The 20,388-nt window shown below is 37.3% G+C and overlaps 2 protein-coding genes across 10 annotated transcripts in view; one reads left to right on the top strand and one right to left on the bottom strand.

Moving 5' to 3' along the window:
• The window catches only part of LOC126162326 (phosphatidylserine synthase), a 185,102-nt gene extending 182,802 nt beyond the window's left edge, over window positions 1-2,300 (bottom strand). For all 8 annotated transcript variants that reach the window (XR_007535063.1, XR_007535061.1, XR_007535064.1 and 5 more), the window contains exon 1: window positions 1,914-2,300. Coding sequence is in view for 4 of the 8 variants with exons in the window: in XM_049918752.1 (XP_049774709.1) it covers window positions 1,914-2,065 (152 nt within the window). In the remaining 4 variants the exon portion in view is untranslated. The remainder of the gene's footprint in view (window positions 1-1,913) is intronic.
• A 132-nt stretch (window positions 2,301-2,432) lies between these two features.
• LOC126162323 (protein regulator of cytokinesis 1-like) overlaps window positions 2,433-20,388 on the top strand; it is a 140,160-nt gene continuing 122,204 nt past the window's right edge. Inside the window, exon 1 of one of the 2 annotated variants that reach the window (XM_049918748.1) lies at window positions 2,433-2,579. In XM_049918748.1, coding sequence (XP_049774705.1) covers window positions 2,563-2,579 — 17 coding nt within the window. In that variant the 5' untranslated portion in view covers window positions 2,433-2,562. Of the gene's footprint in view, window positions 2,580-2,644; window positions 2,757-20,388 lie in introns of those variants that run through there. The other variant, XM_049918749.1, reaches the window with a different exon arrangement.

Raw genomic sequence — 20,388 nt, 5'->3', positions numbered from 1 at the left:
AGGCACTCCCACTGAACTAGATTGTCCCCCCACCACAACAGGATAATAGAACAGCCATGAACATTCTAGAAAATTCTGCAACATTCTGGCCACTCTTGGTCACTCTGGCACCTGATTCCCAGCTGCTTCACTGACTTCCTATATGTAGTCTGTTGGTGCAATGCCCTCTTGTGATACCCAAAGCTTCAAACACAACCCCTGCAGTTATAAACCAAGACCTTCATGGATGAGAGATGGAGTGCTAACATACAATATAACCCCCACATGGCAGTGGAGTGGGCTGTGGAGTTAAAGCAGCATGCACTGGCAAACTATGCTTATATTTACTACATTTCTTCAAATGTGTCCAAGAATTTTTAAATTTGCCATTACTTTTTCATTGTCATCTTTCACTTAATAGATTCATAACCAGAAAATAGCAAAATGATGAGGGGTACCAGTTTGTACATCTTCCTTTAATGACCTAACAAATCTGTATATCAATTTTTAACAAAAATTGGGCCCATCAGAATCTTAGCTGTGGTGACAGACATTTGTAGTGCAGCCAGAGGTCTATGTTAGGTTGAAAGGTGATACGTTGAACAAGTTAGAAAAGTAAACGACTGTGAATGCCAAATAAAAGTTGTGTTAAATGTTCTGCCCTGTAATGCAGCCTAATGCTATATTCATGTCATATCTAAATGCACACTGCCACATTAACTTAACACACTATTTTTTCTGTGTATGACAACAATAGTTTTCTTTTTATCACAGTCCCAATAAAGGCTCTTCCTTCAACAATAAAATTTACAAATGAGCTTTAGTAATTTACCACAGCTCAATGTTTTACTATTACACATTTCAGTACCATGCTAGAACAAAATATACCAACCATGTTAAACAGGCAACTTAAGTTCCTTACTGTATAACATGTTAGGTTAAATTCCGAAAATTCTGAACACTTCTGACTACCTACAACTGTGTGTTGAAACGCTCCTTCTTCCTCCCCCCCCCCCCCCTCTTAATTTTATCAACAGTTTCATACAACCACACTACAAGAATCTTTGGAAAGTATTCTTACAAAGCTCCACATGGTTTAGTACCCTATGAGTTAGGACTGGTGGAAACTACATTATTTGACCTCAGCTTCAGGATTCAATTGTGAAAGTAAGATGTCACTATTTTGTGATTAATGGCTGGATCTAATTACACATGAATGTAAAACTAATAACCAGACTGTAACATGCCAACGTATCACAATTGGAGCCAGTCGGATTATTACATGAATGTGTGAGGTTAGAAAATAACACCAATGCCTTATTTCCTTGTTATGAAGCTGAGAAATTTTCACTTGCCTACGAAATACCCACTAACAGCTCCAGGACACACACACACGATTAATTACACTTCCTACAGAAAATCGAATAATTTTTATACTGCCTATTCGGTATGGTTTAATGGAATCGATGGGGTAGTCAGTGCAACAGTGGGGGGGGGGGGGGGGGGTACCCTTCGCATTTCGTATCCACACGTGTAAACTGCAAAATTCACATTGGCAAAATTCTTCATGAATGCGCACCTGCACATTGTGACATAGGGGCGCGAACAAACGCTATTTATCGGTTGAAATCTATAGCAAATTCTCATTATTACGATTTAATTCTCAAATTTAAAGTACCTCATCAGTAAAGTTACCATCACGTTGAGCACTGTATGAACAGTTTATAAACGTCTTATGTTTTACGGCGAAACGTTCAGTACGCAAACGAAAAATAGTTCACAATCCTACTAACTCACTAAGTGATAACACGGCACAATGCAGCATACGTTCATTTCTGTACAAGGAACGTCGGTTTTAATCGATGAGCACCAATACTTAAAACTAAAACACACACATACAAACGCATCTGCAAGGCTGCAAGTTATATACTAACCGTGTAAATGCAGAATATATTACAGCAGCGATTGACACAGTAAGCAACGTTATGGTGTGAGGTTTATAGAAAAATTCAAGGGAAATATCATCTACAGGACGTTCATTAATATTCGAAAATACTTCATTAGAGTTATCGCCATCCCTCGCCATTTTATTAATTTCTATACCTACAAGGTATCCTCAAAGCACCTCCACCCACCAGGCCCTACCCCAAACCACCCTTCAGCATACACCTACATTTACACTGTTTTGAAACCGAATACTACCATAGACGTAACGAAAGTACGCCATCGTTCAGAGATATAAATCTGGTCGCCCTTCACAATTGAATTGGAATGTTAGCTCTTCGCATCTGTAATTTAATATAAAATACATATTCACCCAAACTGTAGCAAATGCGAATTGTCTTTTTTACACCATAAGGGTTCGTGCATCTAAATTTCATTTCGATATTCGTTGAACTACCGCCATCAGTTTAAACAATGAACCGCCGACTGTGGGTGTTACGAGAATCGACCAATCAAGTAGCGGCATGCAACTGCAGCGAAGATTTGAACGGGAGTGTGTATTGTATGTATTCTCGTTCTCAATTTATGTGATTATTCAGTAGTATTGCTTTACAGTGAGTGTATGCAAGGAGGTGGAAAATGACATACTTCCAAAGGTAATTATGCGAACAAACGGGTAAGCGTTATTTTTATTATGTGGATTATTCGGTGCAGTGTACCCGTACCTGGACAACACCTTTATGACAGTATGTCAATTACAGTGACTTGTAAATGTAACTGCAACTAGGGGCGACGTCACGACAGCACAAAAACAACTACCACAATCCAAACATGTAATGAAGATCGAAATTTCTCCTAGAAATGTATAAATCATTGCCGACATGGAAAGTTAAGAGTGCTCGACGTATTTTGTGTGACCTAAGTGCTCATTTTGTTGCTGCAAAGACATGACAACCAGATCACAATATCTTAGTTCAAAATATATGGGTTACAGTAGTGTATTGTCTAATAGCAATTTATAGCGATGCAAACTTACCCATTTCCGTCAAAGAACGGGGCCCACGAGTGGTGTTTCGATGTTGACAATTTGTACGTATAAGATCACGTAATAAGTGTATAAAGTAGAGCATCCGTTGTGAGCCCTTTGTAAGTAGCCACGAGAAGTTAGACTTGCACGTATTTGCAATCTCAAGAATGGAACTTTGCACCCGAAATGTTCGAATTCTCTCTCTCTCTCTCTCTCTCTCTCTCTCTCTCTCTCTCTCTCTGTGTGTGTGTGTGTGTGTGTGTGTGTGTGTGTGTGTGTGTGTGTGTGTGTGTGTGTGTGTGTCTCCTCCTCCCCCCTATCATTTACAAACTACTTCTGTGGCAGGTTTTTAGACATGTGTTTTAGTTATTTGAAGTTAATCTTATCAATTGAATTCTTAAGCCACTGGCAAGGAGGTTGAAGATTTCTGTGGCTGAAAAACTCATTTACTTCTGTATCACACTTTGTTTTAAATTGCCATTACTATTTCTGCAAACAACATTTTGATCTGTTATCTGTGTCTAGAGAGAGGAAGAGTGCACATATCAATACTAGGCAATGAAAATCTCTAAACTTCATCTTTCTGTGAATATTTCAGTAACCAGTAACTTCATTACCAAAGAGAGATTGGAAAGTGCTTGAGTTTCTCTCTCTGTCTAGGCCTATATAACTAGGCATGTACTATATAGTTACACATATAGTAACATTATCTGTACCACATTAGGGGAGAGTGGTGAGACTTGATCAGTGGGGAGACTTGTTCCTCCCATTATTTTGGCCATTTTGGGGAATTAAATTTTTTTTTGTTGGCATCAGTGTTTCTTGCCATCCACTTTCCATTGTTGTAATTTGCATCTGTGAGTTTAACTGTTGTTACTGTCCAGTAAGAGGGAAAGAAAGATTTTTCACCGAATTAACTTTTATTTTGGTAAGTGAATCCAATTATTTTTACATATTAAGTCAGGAAGAAATAATGCTGGTAACTGTTTCCTATAAAAGTTCATACTTTAAGGCATAAAGTATAACTGAAAATAAATGCTAATTGTAGGTTAGGGAGCATTCAGAAGCAATTTTGTTTACTTGTGTCTTATGGGGAGACTTGATCCTCAAGAACTTGGTGAGACTTGATCCAGGGATCAAGTGTCCCTGTTCAAATGTTTCCCAAAGATTTAATTGTTCTCCTGGTATCACACTATTGTAAGACATACAACACCCAACAAATGATAATATATAGGCATTTTATTGTAATATAATGCATTGAATTATACAATATGGGTGAAAATGAAACTTAGGTCTAATAAATTAAAACAAAAAGTATCGTAATTTTGCTTTATATTGCAGAACTATGGGTCTTACATATAAAAGGAAAGAGGGAGTCAAAGCTAGGAAAAAAATTGACTCTAGAAGTATGGAACTTGCAGTAATGGCGTGCCTTGGGGGAAAAAGTTTCCGAGGAGCATCAAAGGAATTTCAAGTCCCACTAATGACCTTAAAACGCTATGTTAGGAAGCAGTTAAGTCAAGATACTGAAATTTCTTATTCTTCTACATACAACAAGTCTCAGGTGTTTTCAACTGAGGAAGAAAATTCTTTATGTGAATACTTGAAAACGGCAAGCAAATTACACAATGGCCTGAGTGCAAAAAGTGTGCGTGCATTTGCATATCAATTTTCTTCTGAAAATAAAAAGAAAATTCCTGAAAATTGGAAGAAAGAGGGCAAAGCTGGAAATGACTGGTTCAGAGGTTTCATGAGAAGGCATCCTGAACTCTCTCTTCGTACACCAGAAGGAACCAGTATAAGCAGAGGAAGCAGCTTTAATAAACACAATGTTAGACAGTTTTTTGATAATCTTCGCCAGATTATCACTAGGGAAGTTCTTGGTCCAGAATCTATTTGGAACATAGACGAAACGGGTCTTACTACAGTCCACAAACCAGGAAAAATAGTGGCTGTAAGAGGAGAGAAACAGGTAGGAAAAGTGACTTCTGCCGAGAGAAGTGAACTTGTGACAGCATGTGCAATAAATGCTATAGGAGGCCACATCCCACCTTTCATGATCTTTCCACGTGTGAACTGGCAGGATAGGATGCTGCATGGAGCTCCTCCTGGAACCAGTGGTTCCACTCATTCCAGCGGTTGGATGACAGCTGATAATTTTGTTTTGTTTTTAAAACATTTTCATAAGTATGTAAAATGCAGTGCTCAACACAAAGCACTTATCATCATGGACAATCATGATAGTCATATTAGTTTGGAATCCTTACATTTTGCAAAAGAAAATGGAATTACTCTTTTGACAATTCCTCCCCATACATCCCACAAAATGCAGCCCCTTGATAGGTCAGTGTATGGTCCACTGAAGGCATATTACAATTCTGCTGCAGGAGACTGGATGACAGCGCATCCAGGGAAAACTATCTCTATCTATGATATCTCCGAGATTTTTGGTAGAGCTTTCCCCAAAGCTTTTACACCCAGCAATGTGATTAGTGGTTTTTGGGTTTCAGGCATATGGCCATTTAACTCTGATATATTTACAGATGATGAATTTTTGTCTGTATATACAACAGACCACTTACAATCTGTGGAAGTCTGTGATTCTCCAAAAGAGTTTGTTTCATTATCAACACCTTCATTTTCTGGAATTAGACCTAGCGCAATTGGATACAGATCCTTTGAAGATATCAGATCACATCCTAAGGCAGCAGCTCACACTACAACTAGACGAGGAAGGAAATGAGCATGTACCGCAATCCTAACAAACACACCGGTAAAAGATAAACTTGAGGAAGAACTCAGAGCAAGAAAAGCACGAAGATTGAAACCTGTGGGAAGACCTAAGAGGCTGAACTTTGAAAACAAGAAACAAACGTATAAGCCAAAAGTAGAAACTTCCGAAAGTGAAGAACTGTCTCTATGTGAGTTTGATAATGACTTGGAGAGTTTGAGTAACAGTGATTCTTATGAAATTTTGAATGATGAACCAGGCACTGGAAAATGGATCATTGCTACCTTCCAAACAAAGAAATCTGAAAAACATTATGTGGGAGAGATTGTCAATGTTCCTGACAAAGAGAATTTCACCATAAAATGTGCGAGGAAGATAGAGGGTCAACGGTTCAAGTGGCCAGAAACTGAAGACATATGTGACATTGAAAGGAACCAAATTGTACGAGTCATTCCATCTCCAGCATTTTCTTCAAAGAATGACAGAGTTACCAGTTTCATTTTTAACAGTGTCAAATTTGAGGGCTTTAATATTCAATAATTTGTATGTTTGTCTATAATTTCATCATGTTAAATACTTCAAACACAGGCAGCCGTTATTGATTTCTCAAGAAGTATACTTGTTTTTTCTTTGTATGAATGTGCTTTATCTCATATATGATCTTGGATACACTAAACATGCTAATTCTAATTTTTTTACAGTAATTTCAACTATTTAAAATACATATTTGAAAACTAAGTGACTTTTTTATGATCTCGTCACATGTTTTGTAGGCTACAGATCGCACTTCAAGCAATGCCTTTAGAGATCATCAATGAATTTGTTTTCTAAAGTTATTATGTGAATTTCTTTTGTTAGTAAACCTCAGTTCATCTTATAAATCTTATAAACAAAATAAAATTTAGTTTGAATAACGAATAAATTGTTTCATTTACCACAACGAAGTGGCGGATCAAGTCTCCCCATAAATGGGATCAAGTGTCCCACATATGGTGAGACTTGATCCATTCTGCATGGCTTTAGTTTTTAATTTTTTATGGTGATAGTAAATGGCAAAGGATTGAATTAAAAATAGGGACAGAAAGAGTTAAAAACTGGCTATTTATTACACATTTTAGTTCTTTTCTGATGTTTATACCTACCGCTTTAAAAAATAAAATGTAAAAAAGGGATCAAGTCTCACCACTCTCCCCTACATATTTTTAAGATACCATTTTCGCTTTCCCTGTAAATTTAACAAAATGGAGTTAGGCGTACTAGGTTTTCATTGCCTACCATCAATCTGTATCCTTACAAATACTCTATATTAGAATTTTTGCCCAACACATCGGACACCATTGTCCCAGAAATGAATTAAAATGGTTCCAATCCACCAGTTCCAAACAAGTTTTTTTTGGGAGGTTTCTAGTGATTTTAAAGTGAACGCCATAACTAGAAGTCCACTCCTAAATATTCCCAATTTAGGATTTCCACTTTCATCGTCTTGCAGTATTTGGCTGAGCCAGATCTTGAACAGTCTAGTCTGTAGAACAGAAAAAAAATATTAACTCTTATACTGTGAAATTTCAGGAAAAAGCTGATAATTTATCGTGTAGTAGCAAAACGTTAACAACTGTCATTTTTTATTCTCACAGTGTAAACTGTAGGGTTCTTTTGATTAGTATACTATGAAAGCAGGTTGCAAAGATTCTATACTTGGCCTGCACACATCCCACGCAACCAACATCCTTCTTTTCTCAAAATAACTGCAACTATAGCTGGGTGCACATAAAAAGGCAGCAGCACGGCTCGTTCCCCATAGAGAGACAATACCTTGTGATGGTGCCAGTGAGGGCCCTCTCTGCCTCATGCTCCAGCTGTCACCTACCCTGGTAACTGGCAACACAGGGGTGAACATTATACTCACTGTTTCTGCTTCCAACTCCCCCTAGCAAAATTTATACGCTGTCACTACTTAACATAATACCTGTTTGCTTCATATCGCACATAAAGAACACCGTAGTGGCTAAGTAACCTCACCATACCTAAATTAAAATGACAACTAACGCTAAATGTTGCGCACACACCCTTATGAGCATACTTCAGAATGATGCTATTGGCTGGAGTGTAAAATGGTACATTGCTCATTGCCACTGTGCATTGCCCCACTACATCCCTTCATAAGTGCACACTGCTATAACAGCACAAAAGGCCTTAAAAAAACTTTTTCATGTGAAACAGGCAGATGGGGATAGTTTTGCTCATACCGTACTTAACGCCGTTAGCATAGTAGAGACACTGCCACTGTAATACATATATTTCATAGATTCTGTTTTGACATCTACGTAAAACCACATGACGGAAACTCCAGGTAGGAATTTCAGCAATATATAGATTGCTGCTTACAGTAAAGAAGATACAATAACTTGCAGACAGGCACAATTAAGACTCTTACATGAAGCGTTCAGCCGCAGCCTTCATCAGAAAAAGAGAAACGCACGCGCCACTCGTTCACACAAGCAAGCACATGTCATGCGCACATGGCTGCCAGCTCCAGCATCTTGGAATGCCATTCTTTTGTTGATGAAGGCTGTGGCCAAAAGCTTTGTTTCTTGTAATTGTGCATGTCTGCAACTTAACATGTCTTCTTTATTGTAAGTAGCAATATGTCTTTTCCTATGTTGTTAAAGTCACGTAATTTATCTATTTATTCATTCTTGTGCCATTTAGTATAAAAGTTGCGACAATGTCAGATGCATTATAGAAATAATAAATACATACAGGATGATTCTTATTAATGTTTAAAAACTCTTGAAATGATGTAGATGTTGCCGAGACAAGTAATTTAAATACTACACAAGGGGCTGTGCAGTTGTTGGGAAATACCCCAAAAGTGAGTGACAAATGTTAAGTATGTGAAGTCACCAGATGACGTATCTCGCCATACATTCAGCAATTGGGTTAGTTGACTCTACCCTCACTGGTAGAGTGCAGTGCTACACATCCCTTCAGTAAGATACTCTGTTTTCATTCTTACATTATCCGATGTGATACAGTAATACTCGTTGTATGGTAATACAAGGCTACAATGAATTGGTTTACATTTGCGAAAACAGAGTAGGTTAGCGGAGCAGTGTGTAGCACTGCCTCCCTACCAGCGACAGTATGATTGACAAGCCCATCTTCTGCACTTGCGGCAATGTACGTCAACTGGTGACATCACGTGTTCAACAGTTGTTATCCACTTTTGGAGCATTTTCTGACACTTGCAGCCGTATATGTCTTAAATTAAATTATATAATTGAAGGTAGAGTGAAGTGGAGAAAGGGAAGGGAAGTGAAGGAACTAATGATATTGGTTATTAACCTGTTGCATTAACCACTGCACTACCTGTGTACAGTTATCACAAATGTGTGGACTGTCTCCGTGCTCTCCCCGGCTGCCCCACACTCCCTCCTAACGCCACCCATCTGCAGTCCTCATTCGTGTCCTCCATACTCTCTAATTTTAGATTTCCGGTGGAGGTCGAATGTAAATGTGCATCTGTACTGAAGGTTGTAAATTAATTGCCTATTGAGGCGAATCATTGTGTCTGTTCTTTCGGAGATGAACACTACCCATTCATGTAAGTGATTCACCTCAATGGGCAATTAATCCACAACCTTCAGTACAGGTGCACATTTATATTCAACATCCAGTGGGAATCTAAAATTAGCAGGCATGTAGGCCATGGATGGGGACTGCTGACAGGTGGCGCTATGTGGGTCAGCTGGGGAGTGTATTGAAATAGTCCGCACATTTGCGATAAACACTGTGTCCACGTGGCGCACTCACTTCTGAGGTGTACATTATCTTCCACAGTCCTCATTACAGTTCATTAATACTTGTTCCATGGATCATCAATACAACATTTCATAATGATGTGGAACATGTCACTTTAACGTAAGTTTTCTTTATACCATTTTTTAGTAGGATTAGTTGTCATTCAGAAATTCTTTTACTTTGTTTTTAAATGTTGATTGGCTATTTGACAGATGTTTAATACTATTTGGCAAATGAGCTTAAGATTTTATCAGGAGCTTAAGATTGTTTTGATGTTATGTCACTTGACAAGTTGATTAATCTTCCATGTCACAGAATGGAAAAAAATACAAGGCTTTTCCCTCTCCCCATAACCAGATTTCTGTAAGTGGATAAGTCCTGATATTGCTTGTAATATTTATTTGCTGTGTCATTCTCATGGAATTCTTTTCATGGGTTGTTCATTTCTTGTGGCAAGTTGTCATCAGAGGCCACTTCTGCTCAGTGAGTCCTTGTCTTTAGAATAGTGTGCTATTTGGCTGGATGGTGGTTTAAAGTGTGCAGATATGGGTACAGGCGAGTGCTTTTTTTTCAGTGTACACAGTGGCAGAAGAGGGAGATGTCAGGGAAGAGTAAACTACCTTTTTTAGTATGTCTGCCTTGAACTTGTTGTCACGGATGCTATTGAGATGTTTCAGAGGAATTGTAAAAGAGTTAAAATAATTTTTCTAGATGTGTTTGATCACAACTGCAGGTGAAAGAACATATTGAAATACAGGTCATTTCAGAAACTGGTGTCAATAGGAAAGGTTCGGTAAAAGTTTGCCCTTATATGTTCTTCACTTGTCTCCAGAATTTTTCCAAGCCACTGTTGATATGAATTTAGTAGATGATGAAACACACTTTATCAGCAATCTGCCTTCATTCATTGGTAAAAAAAAAAGAAGAAGAAGAAAAACTGTCTTGTCCCAAGAATGGTAAAACCAGCTTAATATCATTTCTGTAACATTTTTGTGAATTTTGTTATCTACTGTGTTGTAACATAAAATGTTTTTATTCCTGGAAACATAGTTTGGGCAAATGTAAACTAATGCTTTGTACTTAAAATGTGCTTGTCATATGAACACTGTAAACATTCTCTTGTGGCTAAACATTTGCTGGTACCCTCAACTCTGTCATCTGCATTTTTGTCTTGACTAGTGGTTAAAAAATCCATTCTGAAATTACATATGATCTTGCTTGTGATGTCACACATTTACAAAGTTCTTAAAGTTTTGTATTGTGCATAATTGTCATTACTGAAGTAAATGTCATGTTGACTGTTTGGTATTTGTGCCTTTACATAGGTGAGAACAATTTTTTGGAAAACAGAATGTGTTTGTATATTGTGGTACAGTCAGCCACTTACACAACAAAAGGACACTGGCTTAATGAAAACTACTGTTTTATATTACACAAGGAAAGGATGAAGAGTAATTGAATGTTCTGTCAGTGAAACTCTTGTGCAGTTTCCAGGAACAGATGTATAGTTTCCAGCAAAATCCACTACAGCTATACATAAAGTGTAATGGAGTGTATCCATGCTTGATTTTAAATAGCAACTGTGAGATTTCAGTATGTAATATTGTATCAAGTTTTGAAGTTTTTGGATGAGATATTCAACAAATTCATTGATTGTCTTCATTAATGTGTCCCGTGTAGATTTATGAATTTGGATCCATTGCTTAAAAAAAACTTTCCGAATGGTGTAAGGATTCCAGCTCCATCCTTATTCTTGAGGATACATGAGCACAGTGATGCGGCATGAATTCATTTTCTAGATTGCAGAATAACTTAAGTACACATCTTTTACGTTACACAAAATTAGTCTTTTTCCCTTGTACCATCTTCTGACATTTCCTGAAGGGGCAGGTAGACAATTTCTTTATTAGCAGAAATTCAGCTTATATCATTGTAGTAAAAAGTGTGGACAAGTGGTTCCAAATCCTTACCTATTCTGCTTCCAACTTTATAGCTTTTTTTAATAATACCCTTGATTTCTTCACTACGTATTCAGTAGTGCTAAAGTTTGGATTTTTGCTTCACCCCATGAAGTTGGTTCTAAGGTAGCAGTTTTTTCTTTAACAGAACTTCTGTTAAATTTCTCTTGAAGTTTTTCTATTAAACTACTAGACTATTATAGTCTTATTTTCCACTGGAACATGTAGCACTTCTGATGCTGTTTGCTGGAATATTAATGCTAAATGATGATACTGGGATTGAATATATTCTGGACACCTGTCTTGCGTTCTTTTGGTAATCTTAATGTTGAAATTTAAAGTAATTCACAGCTTTCATTAAGTTTTTAAGGGGTGTAAATGAATTCAGCCTATATTCTGAATCTTCAATTTGACACCCATCTATCCCTGCCAAGCTATGTAATGTAGGAGATAGGATTACATTATGCCATGTTATAAAAAGTTTAGTAACTGGGATAAAACAAAGGCTTCTATATTTCCTTGCCATGGTTAAGACTTTCAAAGATTTATTAAGTCTTTTTATTGTGCTCCTTAAGGGGTTACAACAATAAAGTCCTTCAGAGATTAAAAAGCGCGCTCGCGCACACACACACACGCACACACGACACTTTGTTTCTGCGAATGCTGCTGCTAGTCGAAATTTTTCATTGTTTAGCCATTTTTAACACTCATTACATCTTTATTTAAAAGGTGCCAGATCTGGCAAGTAAAGAAAAACAAACTGCTGACTGTATGTTGAAAAGTATGGCAATAGGTGTTATGTGAACCAAAAATTAGTATGGAGAGAAAAAAATCCTAAAATTAGAAAAAGAGGCTTTCATTACAGGTTTGAAAACATTTGTACACAGTGATCAGTGATCCGTCGCTACACAGAAGGGTGGGGATTACGTCCAGCTCTCATTATAAGATGATGATCAGTGTAAAACTGGCCTGGTAATTCCAAGCCAAGATCTTCATGTTTCTGCAACAAGATTCAGGCAACTGCCTTGCCTTTTCAGAATGACTAAAAGACAAAATCACACACTGTTAAAGCAAGGTCTGCAGTATATTCTTAAACTTGTCACCCAAATTATTAACATGTGCTTTAATATTAGTTGTCTGCCCATTAAATCTCTTCGTAGTAAAAACTACAGGAATCATTGAAAAGTCAAAATCATCACTACCGATTTGGGTGTTCTAACCACATTGGAAGACCTTCTATAGAGCATAGGAAATTAGCGTAACATCAGCTTCCTAACGAACGAATAATGACCTCTTCTTATTCACAAAATTCGCTTCTTTACCTGAATATTTGATGGAGCAATGCAAATCAATAAGCTGATCCTTATTTTGGATGCTGCTTAAAACAATATTTCAGCCATGAAGTGGCGGTGTCAATGCAAGAAGTAATTGTTTAATAGTGACACAAGGTAGGTGTCTTTCTCTTTCATGGTTTTTGATACATGAAGTCTCATAATTATCAAAAACAATATACAGGGCATTTCTACATTGAAATTGTCACTCTGCAACAGAATGTGCATTGATATGAAATTTCCTGACAGATGAAAACTGTGTGCTAGACTGAGACTCGAACTTGGGACCTTTGTCTTTTGCGGGCAACAGAGATGAGCTACCCAAGCACAACTCGTGACTCGTCCTCACAGCTTTTCTTCTGTCAGTACATTGTCTCCTACCTTCCAAACTTCACAGAAGCCCTCTTGTGAAACTTGCAAGACTAGCACTCCAGGATGAAAAGATATTGCAGAGACATGGCTTAGCCATAGCTTGCTGGATGTTTCAAGAGTGAAATTTTAACTCTACAGCGGGGTGTGCGGGAGAGCTTCTGTGGAGTTTGGAAGGTAGTGAGTCAAGCTTTGGTAGCTCAGTTGGTAGAGCAATTGCCCACAAAAGGCAAAGGTCCCGAGTTCGAGTCTTGGTCTGTCACACAGTTTCTATAAGCCATGAAGTTTAAATATATGAGGCATTTCTGGAAAGTAAGTACTGTTTCGTTCTTCTACCACCACCACAGCAGTAGTGTAACAGTTCAGCACATTTGCACTTGTTTCTCTGGTTCATTGTCTTTCTACAGATGCCATTACGGTTGTATTGCATTGTGTTCACATTTGTTAGTGATCATTCAAAATTTTTAAGACAATGTCTTGAGTTTGCTGACTGTGAAGCGCATTCAGTAATGCAGTTTTTAAATTCATCAAACTTTTAGAGATGTGTAATGATAATATAGTGACTGATGGAATGGTGAGAAGGTGGACGAGATAGTTCAATGATGGATGAACAAACATTCATGACAAGGTGCAGAATGTGCAACCCTCTGTTGTCTGTGATCATTTCATTTGACAAAGTGAATGAGAGCATTTGTGGAAACAGGTGGTTCACAATAAGAATGCTTGGTGATGACTTTCCATACATTTCAAAAACTGTTTTGCTTGAGATTGTCACGAATCTATTAAATTTTAATGCATTATGTTCTCATACTACTCCAAAAATGCTTCGGATGTCCACAAAATGAAACAACTTGGCAGTGCTTTGACATTTGTTACCCAATACAATGATGATGAGGTAGATGAATTATCAAACAGAAGCATCTCTGGTGATGAAACTTGAGTTTCTCATGACACTCCAGAATCAAAATAAGTCAGTGGAGTGGAGCCATTCACGATCCCCCAAAAAACAAAAGTTCAGAACAAAATTGTCAACATAAAAACACACAACTTACTTTGTGGGCATGCTTCATGTGTCATCTCCTTTCACAGCAGTTATCATGGAGTGGAGTAGGGACACATTAGAACCAGTTGGGCACTTGATATCATACATCAAAGCATTGCAATCAGTGAGCTGAGTAACTGGAATTACCTACTGAAGCAGCAACAGCAAGTTTGTTTAGCAGAACTGCTTTGTTTCTGTTTCACTTATTATTGGAATCATCAAATAAAGACAACTAAACAGCAGACTACTTATATTTAAGAATGTCTAACAAATTTATCTACCTTTGTTGACAGACAACAAATAAGGGAGCATATACCTTTCCTGAATCATAAATTTCTTTTTTTCTGTTTATAGTGCTTTTATCCATTATAGCCATGGTTCATACTTTATGAATTGTCATAATAACCAGTGGGTAATTTGTCTTTGAAAGCAGTGGCCATCCTGTCACCAGTTGCTAGTGCGTCAAGCAGATCTACTCTTTTATCAGCTTTCTGACCAGTGACAGTGTTGACTATATGTTGTTAAACTAACAAAGGAAACATGTTTTGTGAGAGAGCGAGTTGTAAATTCTTGCTATCATGGGCAACTAAAAATTGTCTAACATTTGTCTATGAGATGTGGCTACTGTTCTTTTTGATGAGTCAGACATTAGGTGCTTTGACATGGTTACTTCATTACACATGTGATGTGAAAGTACTCATCCAGCTATTTGGTGAAGAGACATCATCGTCTCTACCAAACCCCCCTTTCACTTTCCCATAGGGGATGCAGTATGTTCATCAAACTGACCAAGAGGTACAGAATTCCAAAAACTAGGTTTGTCTCCACATACATGTGTCCCTTTTCTTAGTAGAATGTCGGAGCCTGCTAATCAAGTAAATGAGTGTGGGTGTGGGTGTTTTTTTTAAGGCGATCCTTAACCCTAATTATTAATGTCCAAAGAATTCACAATGAAGTGCCAGAGTTCGGAATGCTCTCAAGAAGCAGTGAAGCTCACGTAATACTAGGTTCATAAAGCTGGCTGAAACCTGAAATTGATAGCAGTGATATTTTGGGGCAAAATTTAAGTGTATATCAAAAGGATAGGCAAATGAGAAATGGAGGTGGTGTATTTATCACAGTAGAAAAGAAACTCAAATCCACAGTGAGAGAAATGTATCATGGGTGGGCATAAAATAACTGGATCCATCTATCAGCCACCAAACTCTTCTCCTAATGTAACTGAAAACTTCAGAGACATAAGTTCCGCAATCATACTGTAATCACTGATGGAGACTTCAATCATCCGACAATTGGGAAAATTACATTTTTGTTTGTGGTGGACGTGATAAATACATCCTGTGAAAAATTACTAAAAGCCTTCTCTGAAAACTACCTAGACCAGATAGTTAGGAACCCTACTTTAATCTGCCAGGAAGTTTCAACCCTACTCATGATGGAAAGATATTGGATATAATGGAAACAAATAGATACAGTCACTTTCAGGATATCCACATCACTGACCATGGCACGGTTATGGCAACAGTGATCATTAAAGTACAAAGAACAACAAAACCAAGCTGAGAGATATAAATTGTCCGTAAACTAGATAAAAAATATGTAGTGTCATATCTCAGTGAGGAACCTGAAATGTACAGCACAGGGCAGGAGCATGTAGAGGAACTGTAGCTCCAGCTTAACAGGATAGTTGACAATCCACTGGACAGATAAGTACCCAGTAGAACAGGTCATAATGGGAGGTAACCTTCTCGATATACAGCCGCTGTAAAGAAACAGATTAATGCATAATATATCTAAAACAAAGTGTAGCGCTATAGACATGCTTTGTGAAATGCATGTGGTTCTGAAGAGATATGAGTGATGCCTTCAATAACTATTATAGCAGAATATTGTCAACTGATATTTCACAAAACCCAAAGAAATTCTGGTCATATACAACAGCTGTTAGTGACACCAAAGTTAGTGTCCAGTCCCTAGAAAATGAGACAGGAACTAAAGTTGACAGTAACAAAGCAAAAGCTGAAATGCTTAACTCCATTTTCAAATGTTTCTTACAAACGAAAATACAGGAGAATTGCCCCAATTTAATCCGCGTATCACTGAAAAGATCAATGAAATAAGAGCTAGTGTCAATGGTGCTGAAAAACTGATAAAATTGAACAAAGCCCCGGGACCCAGTGGAGTCCTTATCAGATTCTGTACTGAATTTGTGGCTGAGTTAGCCCCTCTTCTAACTGAATGTATTGTCTTTCCTTCTCCTTCCCTCTTTCCTGACGAGGCAACCGTTGGTTGCGAAAGCTAGATTTTTGTGTGTATGTTTGTGTTTGTTTGTGTGTCTATCGACCTGCCAGCGCTTTTGTTTGGTAAGTCTCCATCATCTTTCTTTTTAAATATATTTTTCCCACGTGGAATGTTTCCCTCTATTATATTCATATCATGAATGTATTGTTAATCGCTTGAACAAAAAACTGTGCCCAGTTCTTAGAAAAAAAGCACAGGTCACACTTGTCTACAAGAAGGGTAGTAGAAGGGATCCACAAAACTGCTGTCCAATGTACTTGAAAGCAATTAGTTGTAGAATCTTGGAACATATTCTGAGCTAAAATATAATGAGGTATCTTGAACAGAAGGACCTTCTCAATGCCAACAATCACATATTCCAAAAATGTCGATTACGTGAATCCCAACTCACACTTTCCTCATACGATGTACTGAAAGCTTTGGATTAAGGTAGATGCAGTATTTTTTTTATTTCCGAACAGTGTTTGATTCAGTACCACACCCATGTTTATTGTAAAAATTATGATTCTATGTGGTGTCAAATGAAATTTGTGACTAGATAGAGGACTTCTTGATAGGGAGGATGCAGCATGTTATTGGATGGAGAGTCATTGTCAGATGTAGAAGGAATTTCTGGTGTGCGCCAAGGAAGTGTGTTGGGACCCTTGCTGTTCGTGTTGCATATCAGTGACCTCGCAGGCAATGTTAATAGTAAACTCAAGCTTTTTACAGACGATGCAGTTGTCCCTTATGAAGTCCTGACTGAAAGAAGCTGCATAAATATTCAGTTAAATCTTGATAAGATTTCAAAGTGGTGCAAAGATTGGCAACTTGCTTTAAATATGCAGAAATGTAAAATTGTGCACTTCACAAAACAGAAAAACGTAGTATCCTATGACTGTAATATCAATGAGTCACTGTTGGAATCGGCCAATTCTTACAAATATGTGGGTGTAACTCTCTGTAGGGATATGAAATGGAATCGTCGCATAGGCTCAATAGCGGGTAAAGCAGATGGTAGACTTCAGTTTATTGGTAGAATATTGGGGAAGTGCAAACTGTCTACAGAGGAGATTGCTTATAAATTACTGGTATGACCATTTCTAGAATATTGTTAAAGTGTGTGGGTCCCATACCAAGTAGGACTAACGGGTTATTGAACATATACAGAGAAGGGCCGCACGAGTGGTCACAGGTTTGTTTGATCCGTGGGAAAGTGTCACAGAGACACTGAACTACTGAACTGGAAAATTCTTGAAGACAGATGTAAACTATCCTAAGAAACTTGCTTAGCTAAGTTTTAAGAGCCGGCGGTGAATGCCAATTCTAGGAATATACAATAACCCTGTACATATTGCTCTCATAGGTATTTTGAGGATAAGATTAGAATAATTACTGCACGCACAGAGGCATTCAATCAATCATTTTTCTCATGCTCCATATGTGAATGAAATGGAAAGAAACCCTAATAACTGGTACAATGGGACATACCCTCTGCTGTGCACCTCACAGTGGTTTGTAGATAGAGATTTAGATGTAGATACTCTGACAATATATATTCCAGTATCCTCCTACAAAAGTTTGGAAGCATATGTCCCCTTCTCTTTGCAATCTATGAAGAGATGGATGATTATTACAGGATAACTAAGATTAGCTACTGACAACCTACTGGTAGGATTATCTCTAATTTTATCCACAGTTTCCTGAAATTAATCCATATTAGAAAGATCAGTAGTAAAAAAATTGGAAAGGAGAGCTGTGACTATTATGCGCAAACTTCTGACTGCTTTTGACCATGCTTTGCCTGACAACATGTTAGGAACATTACCAAAGGCTATCTGAAGCAATTATTTTAAATCTGTCCCATACATAGGATTCCTGTGCATCCAGTGAAATACATTAGCATACTCATCATACCTGGTCTTGTAATAACGAGTTTTCCTCTATTTATATCAGACTATATAATCTGCATAATAAGTATAGCTGCATATCTGCTGACCTGTGTATAAAAGTCATTCCATAGGTCATTATAATGGATTCTGCATACCATAGAGTTAAGCGTACTATAAGTGGGTAACAGAAGGGGAGGGGGTTAATTAGAGGACCAAAAGCGTGGTTTGCTGCACTTGTGCATTTTTATGATGAGCAATTTTGCTCCTATAACCAGACAATTCCGATGTTTTTCATCATTAAAAATAAACTGTATCTGTCTAAAATCCCATTAAAGTGCTCTGTCGATAATGGAAGGAAGTTGAATCAAATCTTTAAAGTTTTGTCCTTGATGTGTAGATAAATTAGGAATCTTGAGTCTTTGATAATACGAAAGCGGAACTGAACACAAATTGCTGAGTTTGTCTGTGCAAAATATTATTATTTAACATTGGAATTACAGGTTTGTAATTCTTTTACTGGTTTAATATACCACTCACTTGCACAAACGCGACCACCATCACATGAGGTTCTTAGTGTATTATAGGTAAAAATGTTTAAATCATAGTTGTGACATCACAGACTTGCATGGTCACTATTACTTTAGAGTTCCAGACAAGAATAATTTGTTGCATCCGTTTTTGCACTGTATTTTGCAGAGGACTTTCTGAACCCTAAAATTTCATCCATAGTTATGCAATGTACAAAGTAAATCCTTGGACTGATGTTGGTGATGGAGTTCACAGTTAAATGTAGAACTGTTTAATTATAAATATCAGTGATATTATGCTGAATGAACTGAAACTAAGTTACAGATTTCTCTGTAATCTCTCCATGTCGCACAAGTGTCGCTTACAGTCTTTAGTATTGAGATGTCCAACTGATAGTCTCTATTGTGGTCCATTAGACTTTCTGCTTCTTGGTAAGTCTGTTAAGCGGCCTTTTTCGTGTCAGTATTACCTTCATTTTCAGGAAGTCTTACAAAACGGGTGTATTATGACAAATTTTTATTAAAACAAATTAGACTAGCACAACCATCAATCTTCATCGCAACTACTTTATCTTCCAAAATGTTAACATTTCATTTACAATTATGTTTCTTTAATGTCTCATCACTTTTTCGGATTTAATCTTTTACAGTTACAAAGGTCATGTAGCTATACAGGTGTCCAGATATGTATTGGATTGTTCATTATTTCATTTACCAGTGTCTTCTCCTGGTATAGCTTTTTTATTTGTCAAGTAGCTACAGTTGTATTTTTTGTTTACTGAATAAGTGAATGGCAGTCTACATAATACACAGCACGTACTGCATATAGATCAGTCATCATTTCTTTTGTCATATATTTTAAGCACTTCATCCTTCATGGCTTTCTGCTTATGTGTAAAGTTGAATAGAACTGATAGAACGTAAGCCATCTCGTAGGATTCTTACTGACATGTTCCCTGCAGTCTTCACCCAAAATAGTTATTCTGATATTTTGTACCATCGGATCTTCTTTTTCTTGGTATAGATGTTGAACACAGTTTAGTTAACACTGTAACTATGTCCTTTCAAGAATCGTTGAATATGTTCCTTTGACATGTACGAGAAAATACAATTTTAATGACAAGTTACATTAAAATTTGTTGAACTTCCAAGGAGTTTTTCTAATCTTGTGTGGTAACTGTCACCTCTCTGCCTACTTGATTATATCACTGATAATATTCAAAGGATACTAGCAGTTACAAGCAAGCCAGATTTACCACAGTCAAAAAAAGATAAATCCATTTTTACTTTCTGTGTTTACACCTGAAGCAAAGAAATTTTTTTTAATTGGTATCCAAGTAATTGCCAGTACAGAAGAGCATAAATGTGATGGGGAAAAAAAGTTATGTCAGGCCATAGGCCAGTTGCTTAAAGTTTTCCTGGGGAATCTGAAACTGCAACAAAAATAAAAGTTTATGAAAAGAATAGATTGCTATTCACCATATAATGGAGATGCTGAGTTGCAGGT

The sequence above is a fragment of the Schistocerca cancellata genome, chromosome 2 (genome assembly GCF_023864275.1).
Source record: "Schistocerca cancellata isolate TAMUIC-IGC-003103 chromosome 2, iqSchCanc2.1, whole genome shotgun sequence".
Taxonomy (NCBI): Eukaryota; Metazoa; Arthropoda; class Insecta; order Orthoptera; family Acrididae; genus Schistocerca; species Schistocerca cancellata.
The sequence above is the reverse complement of the archived record's forward strand: the minus strand, read 5'-3'. Positions and strand labels throughout refer to the sequence as shown.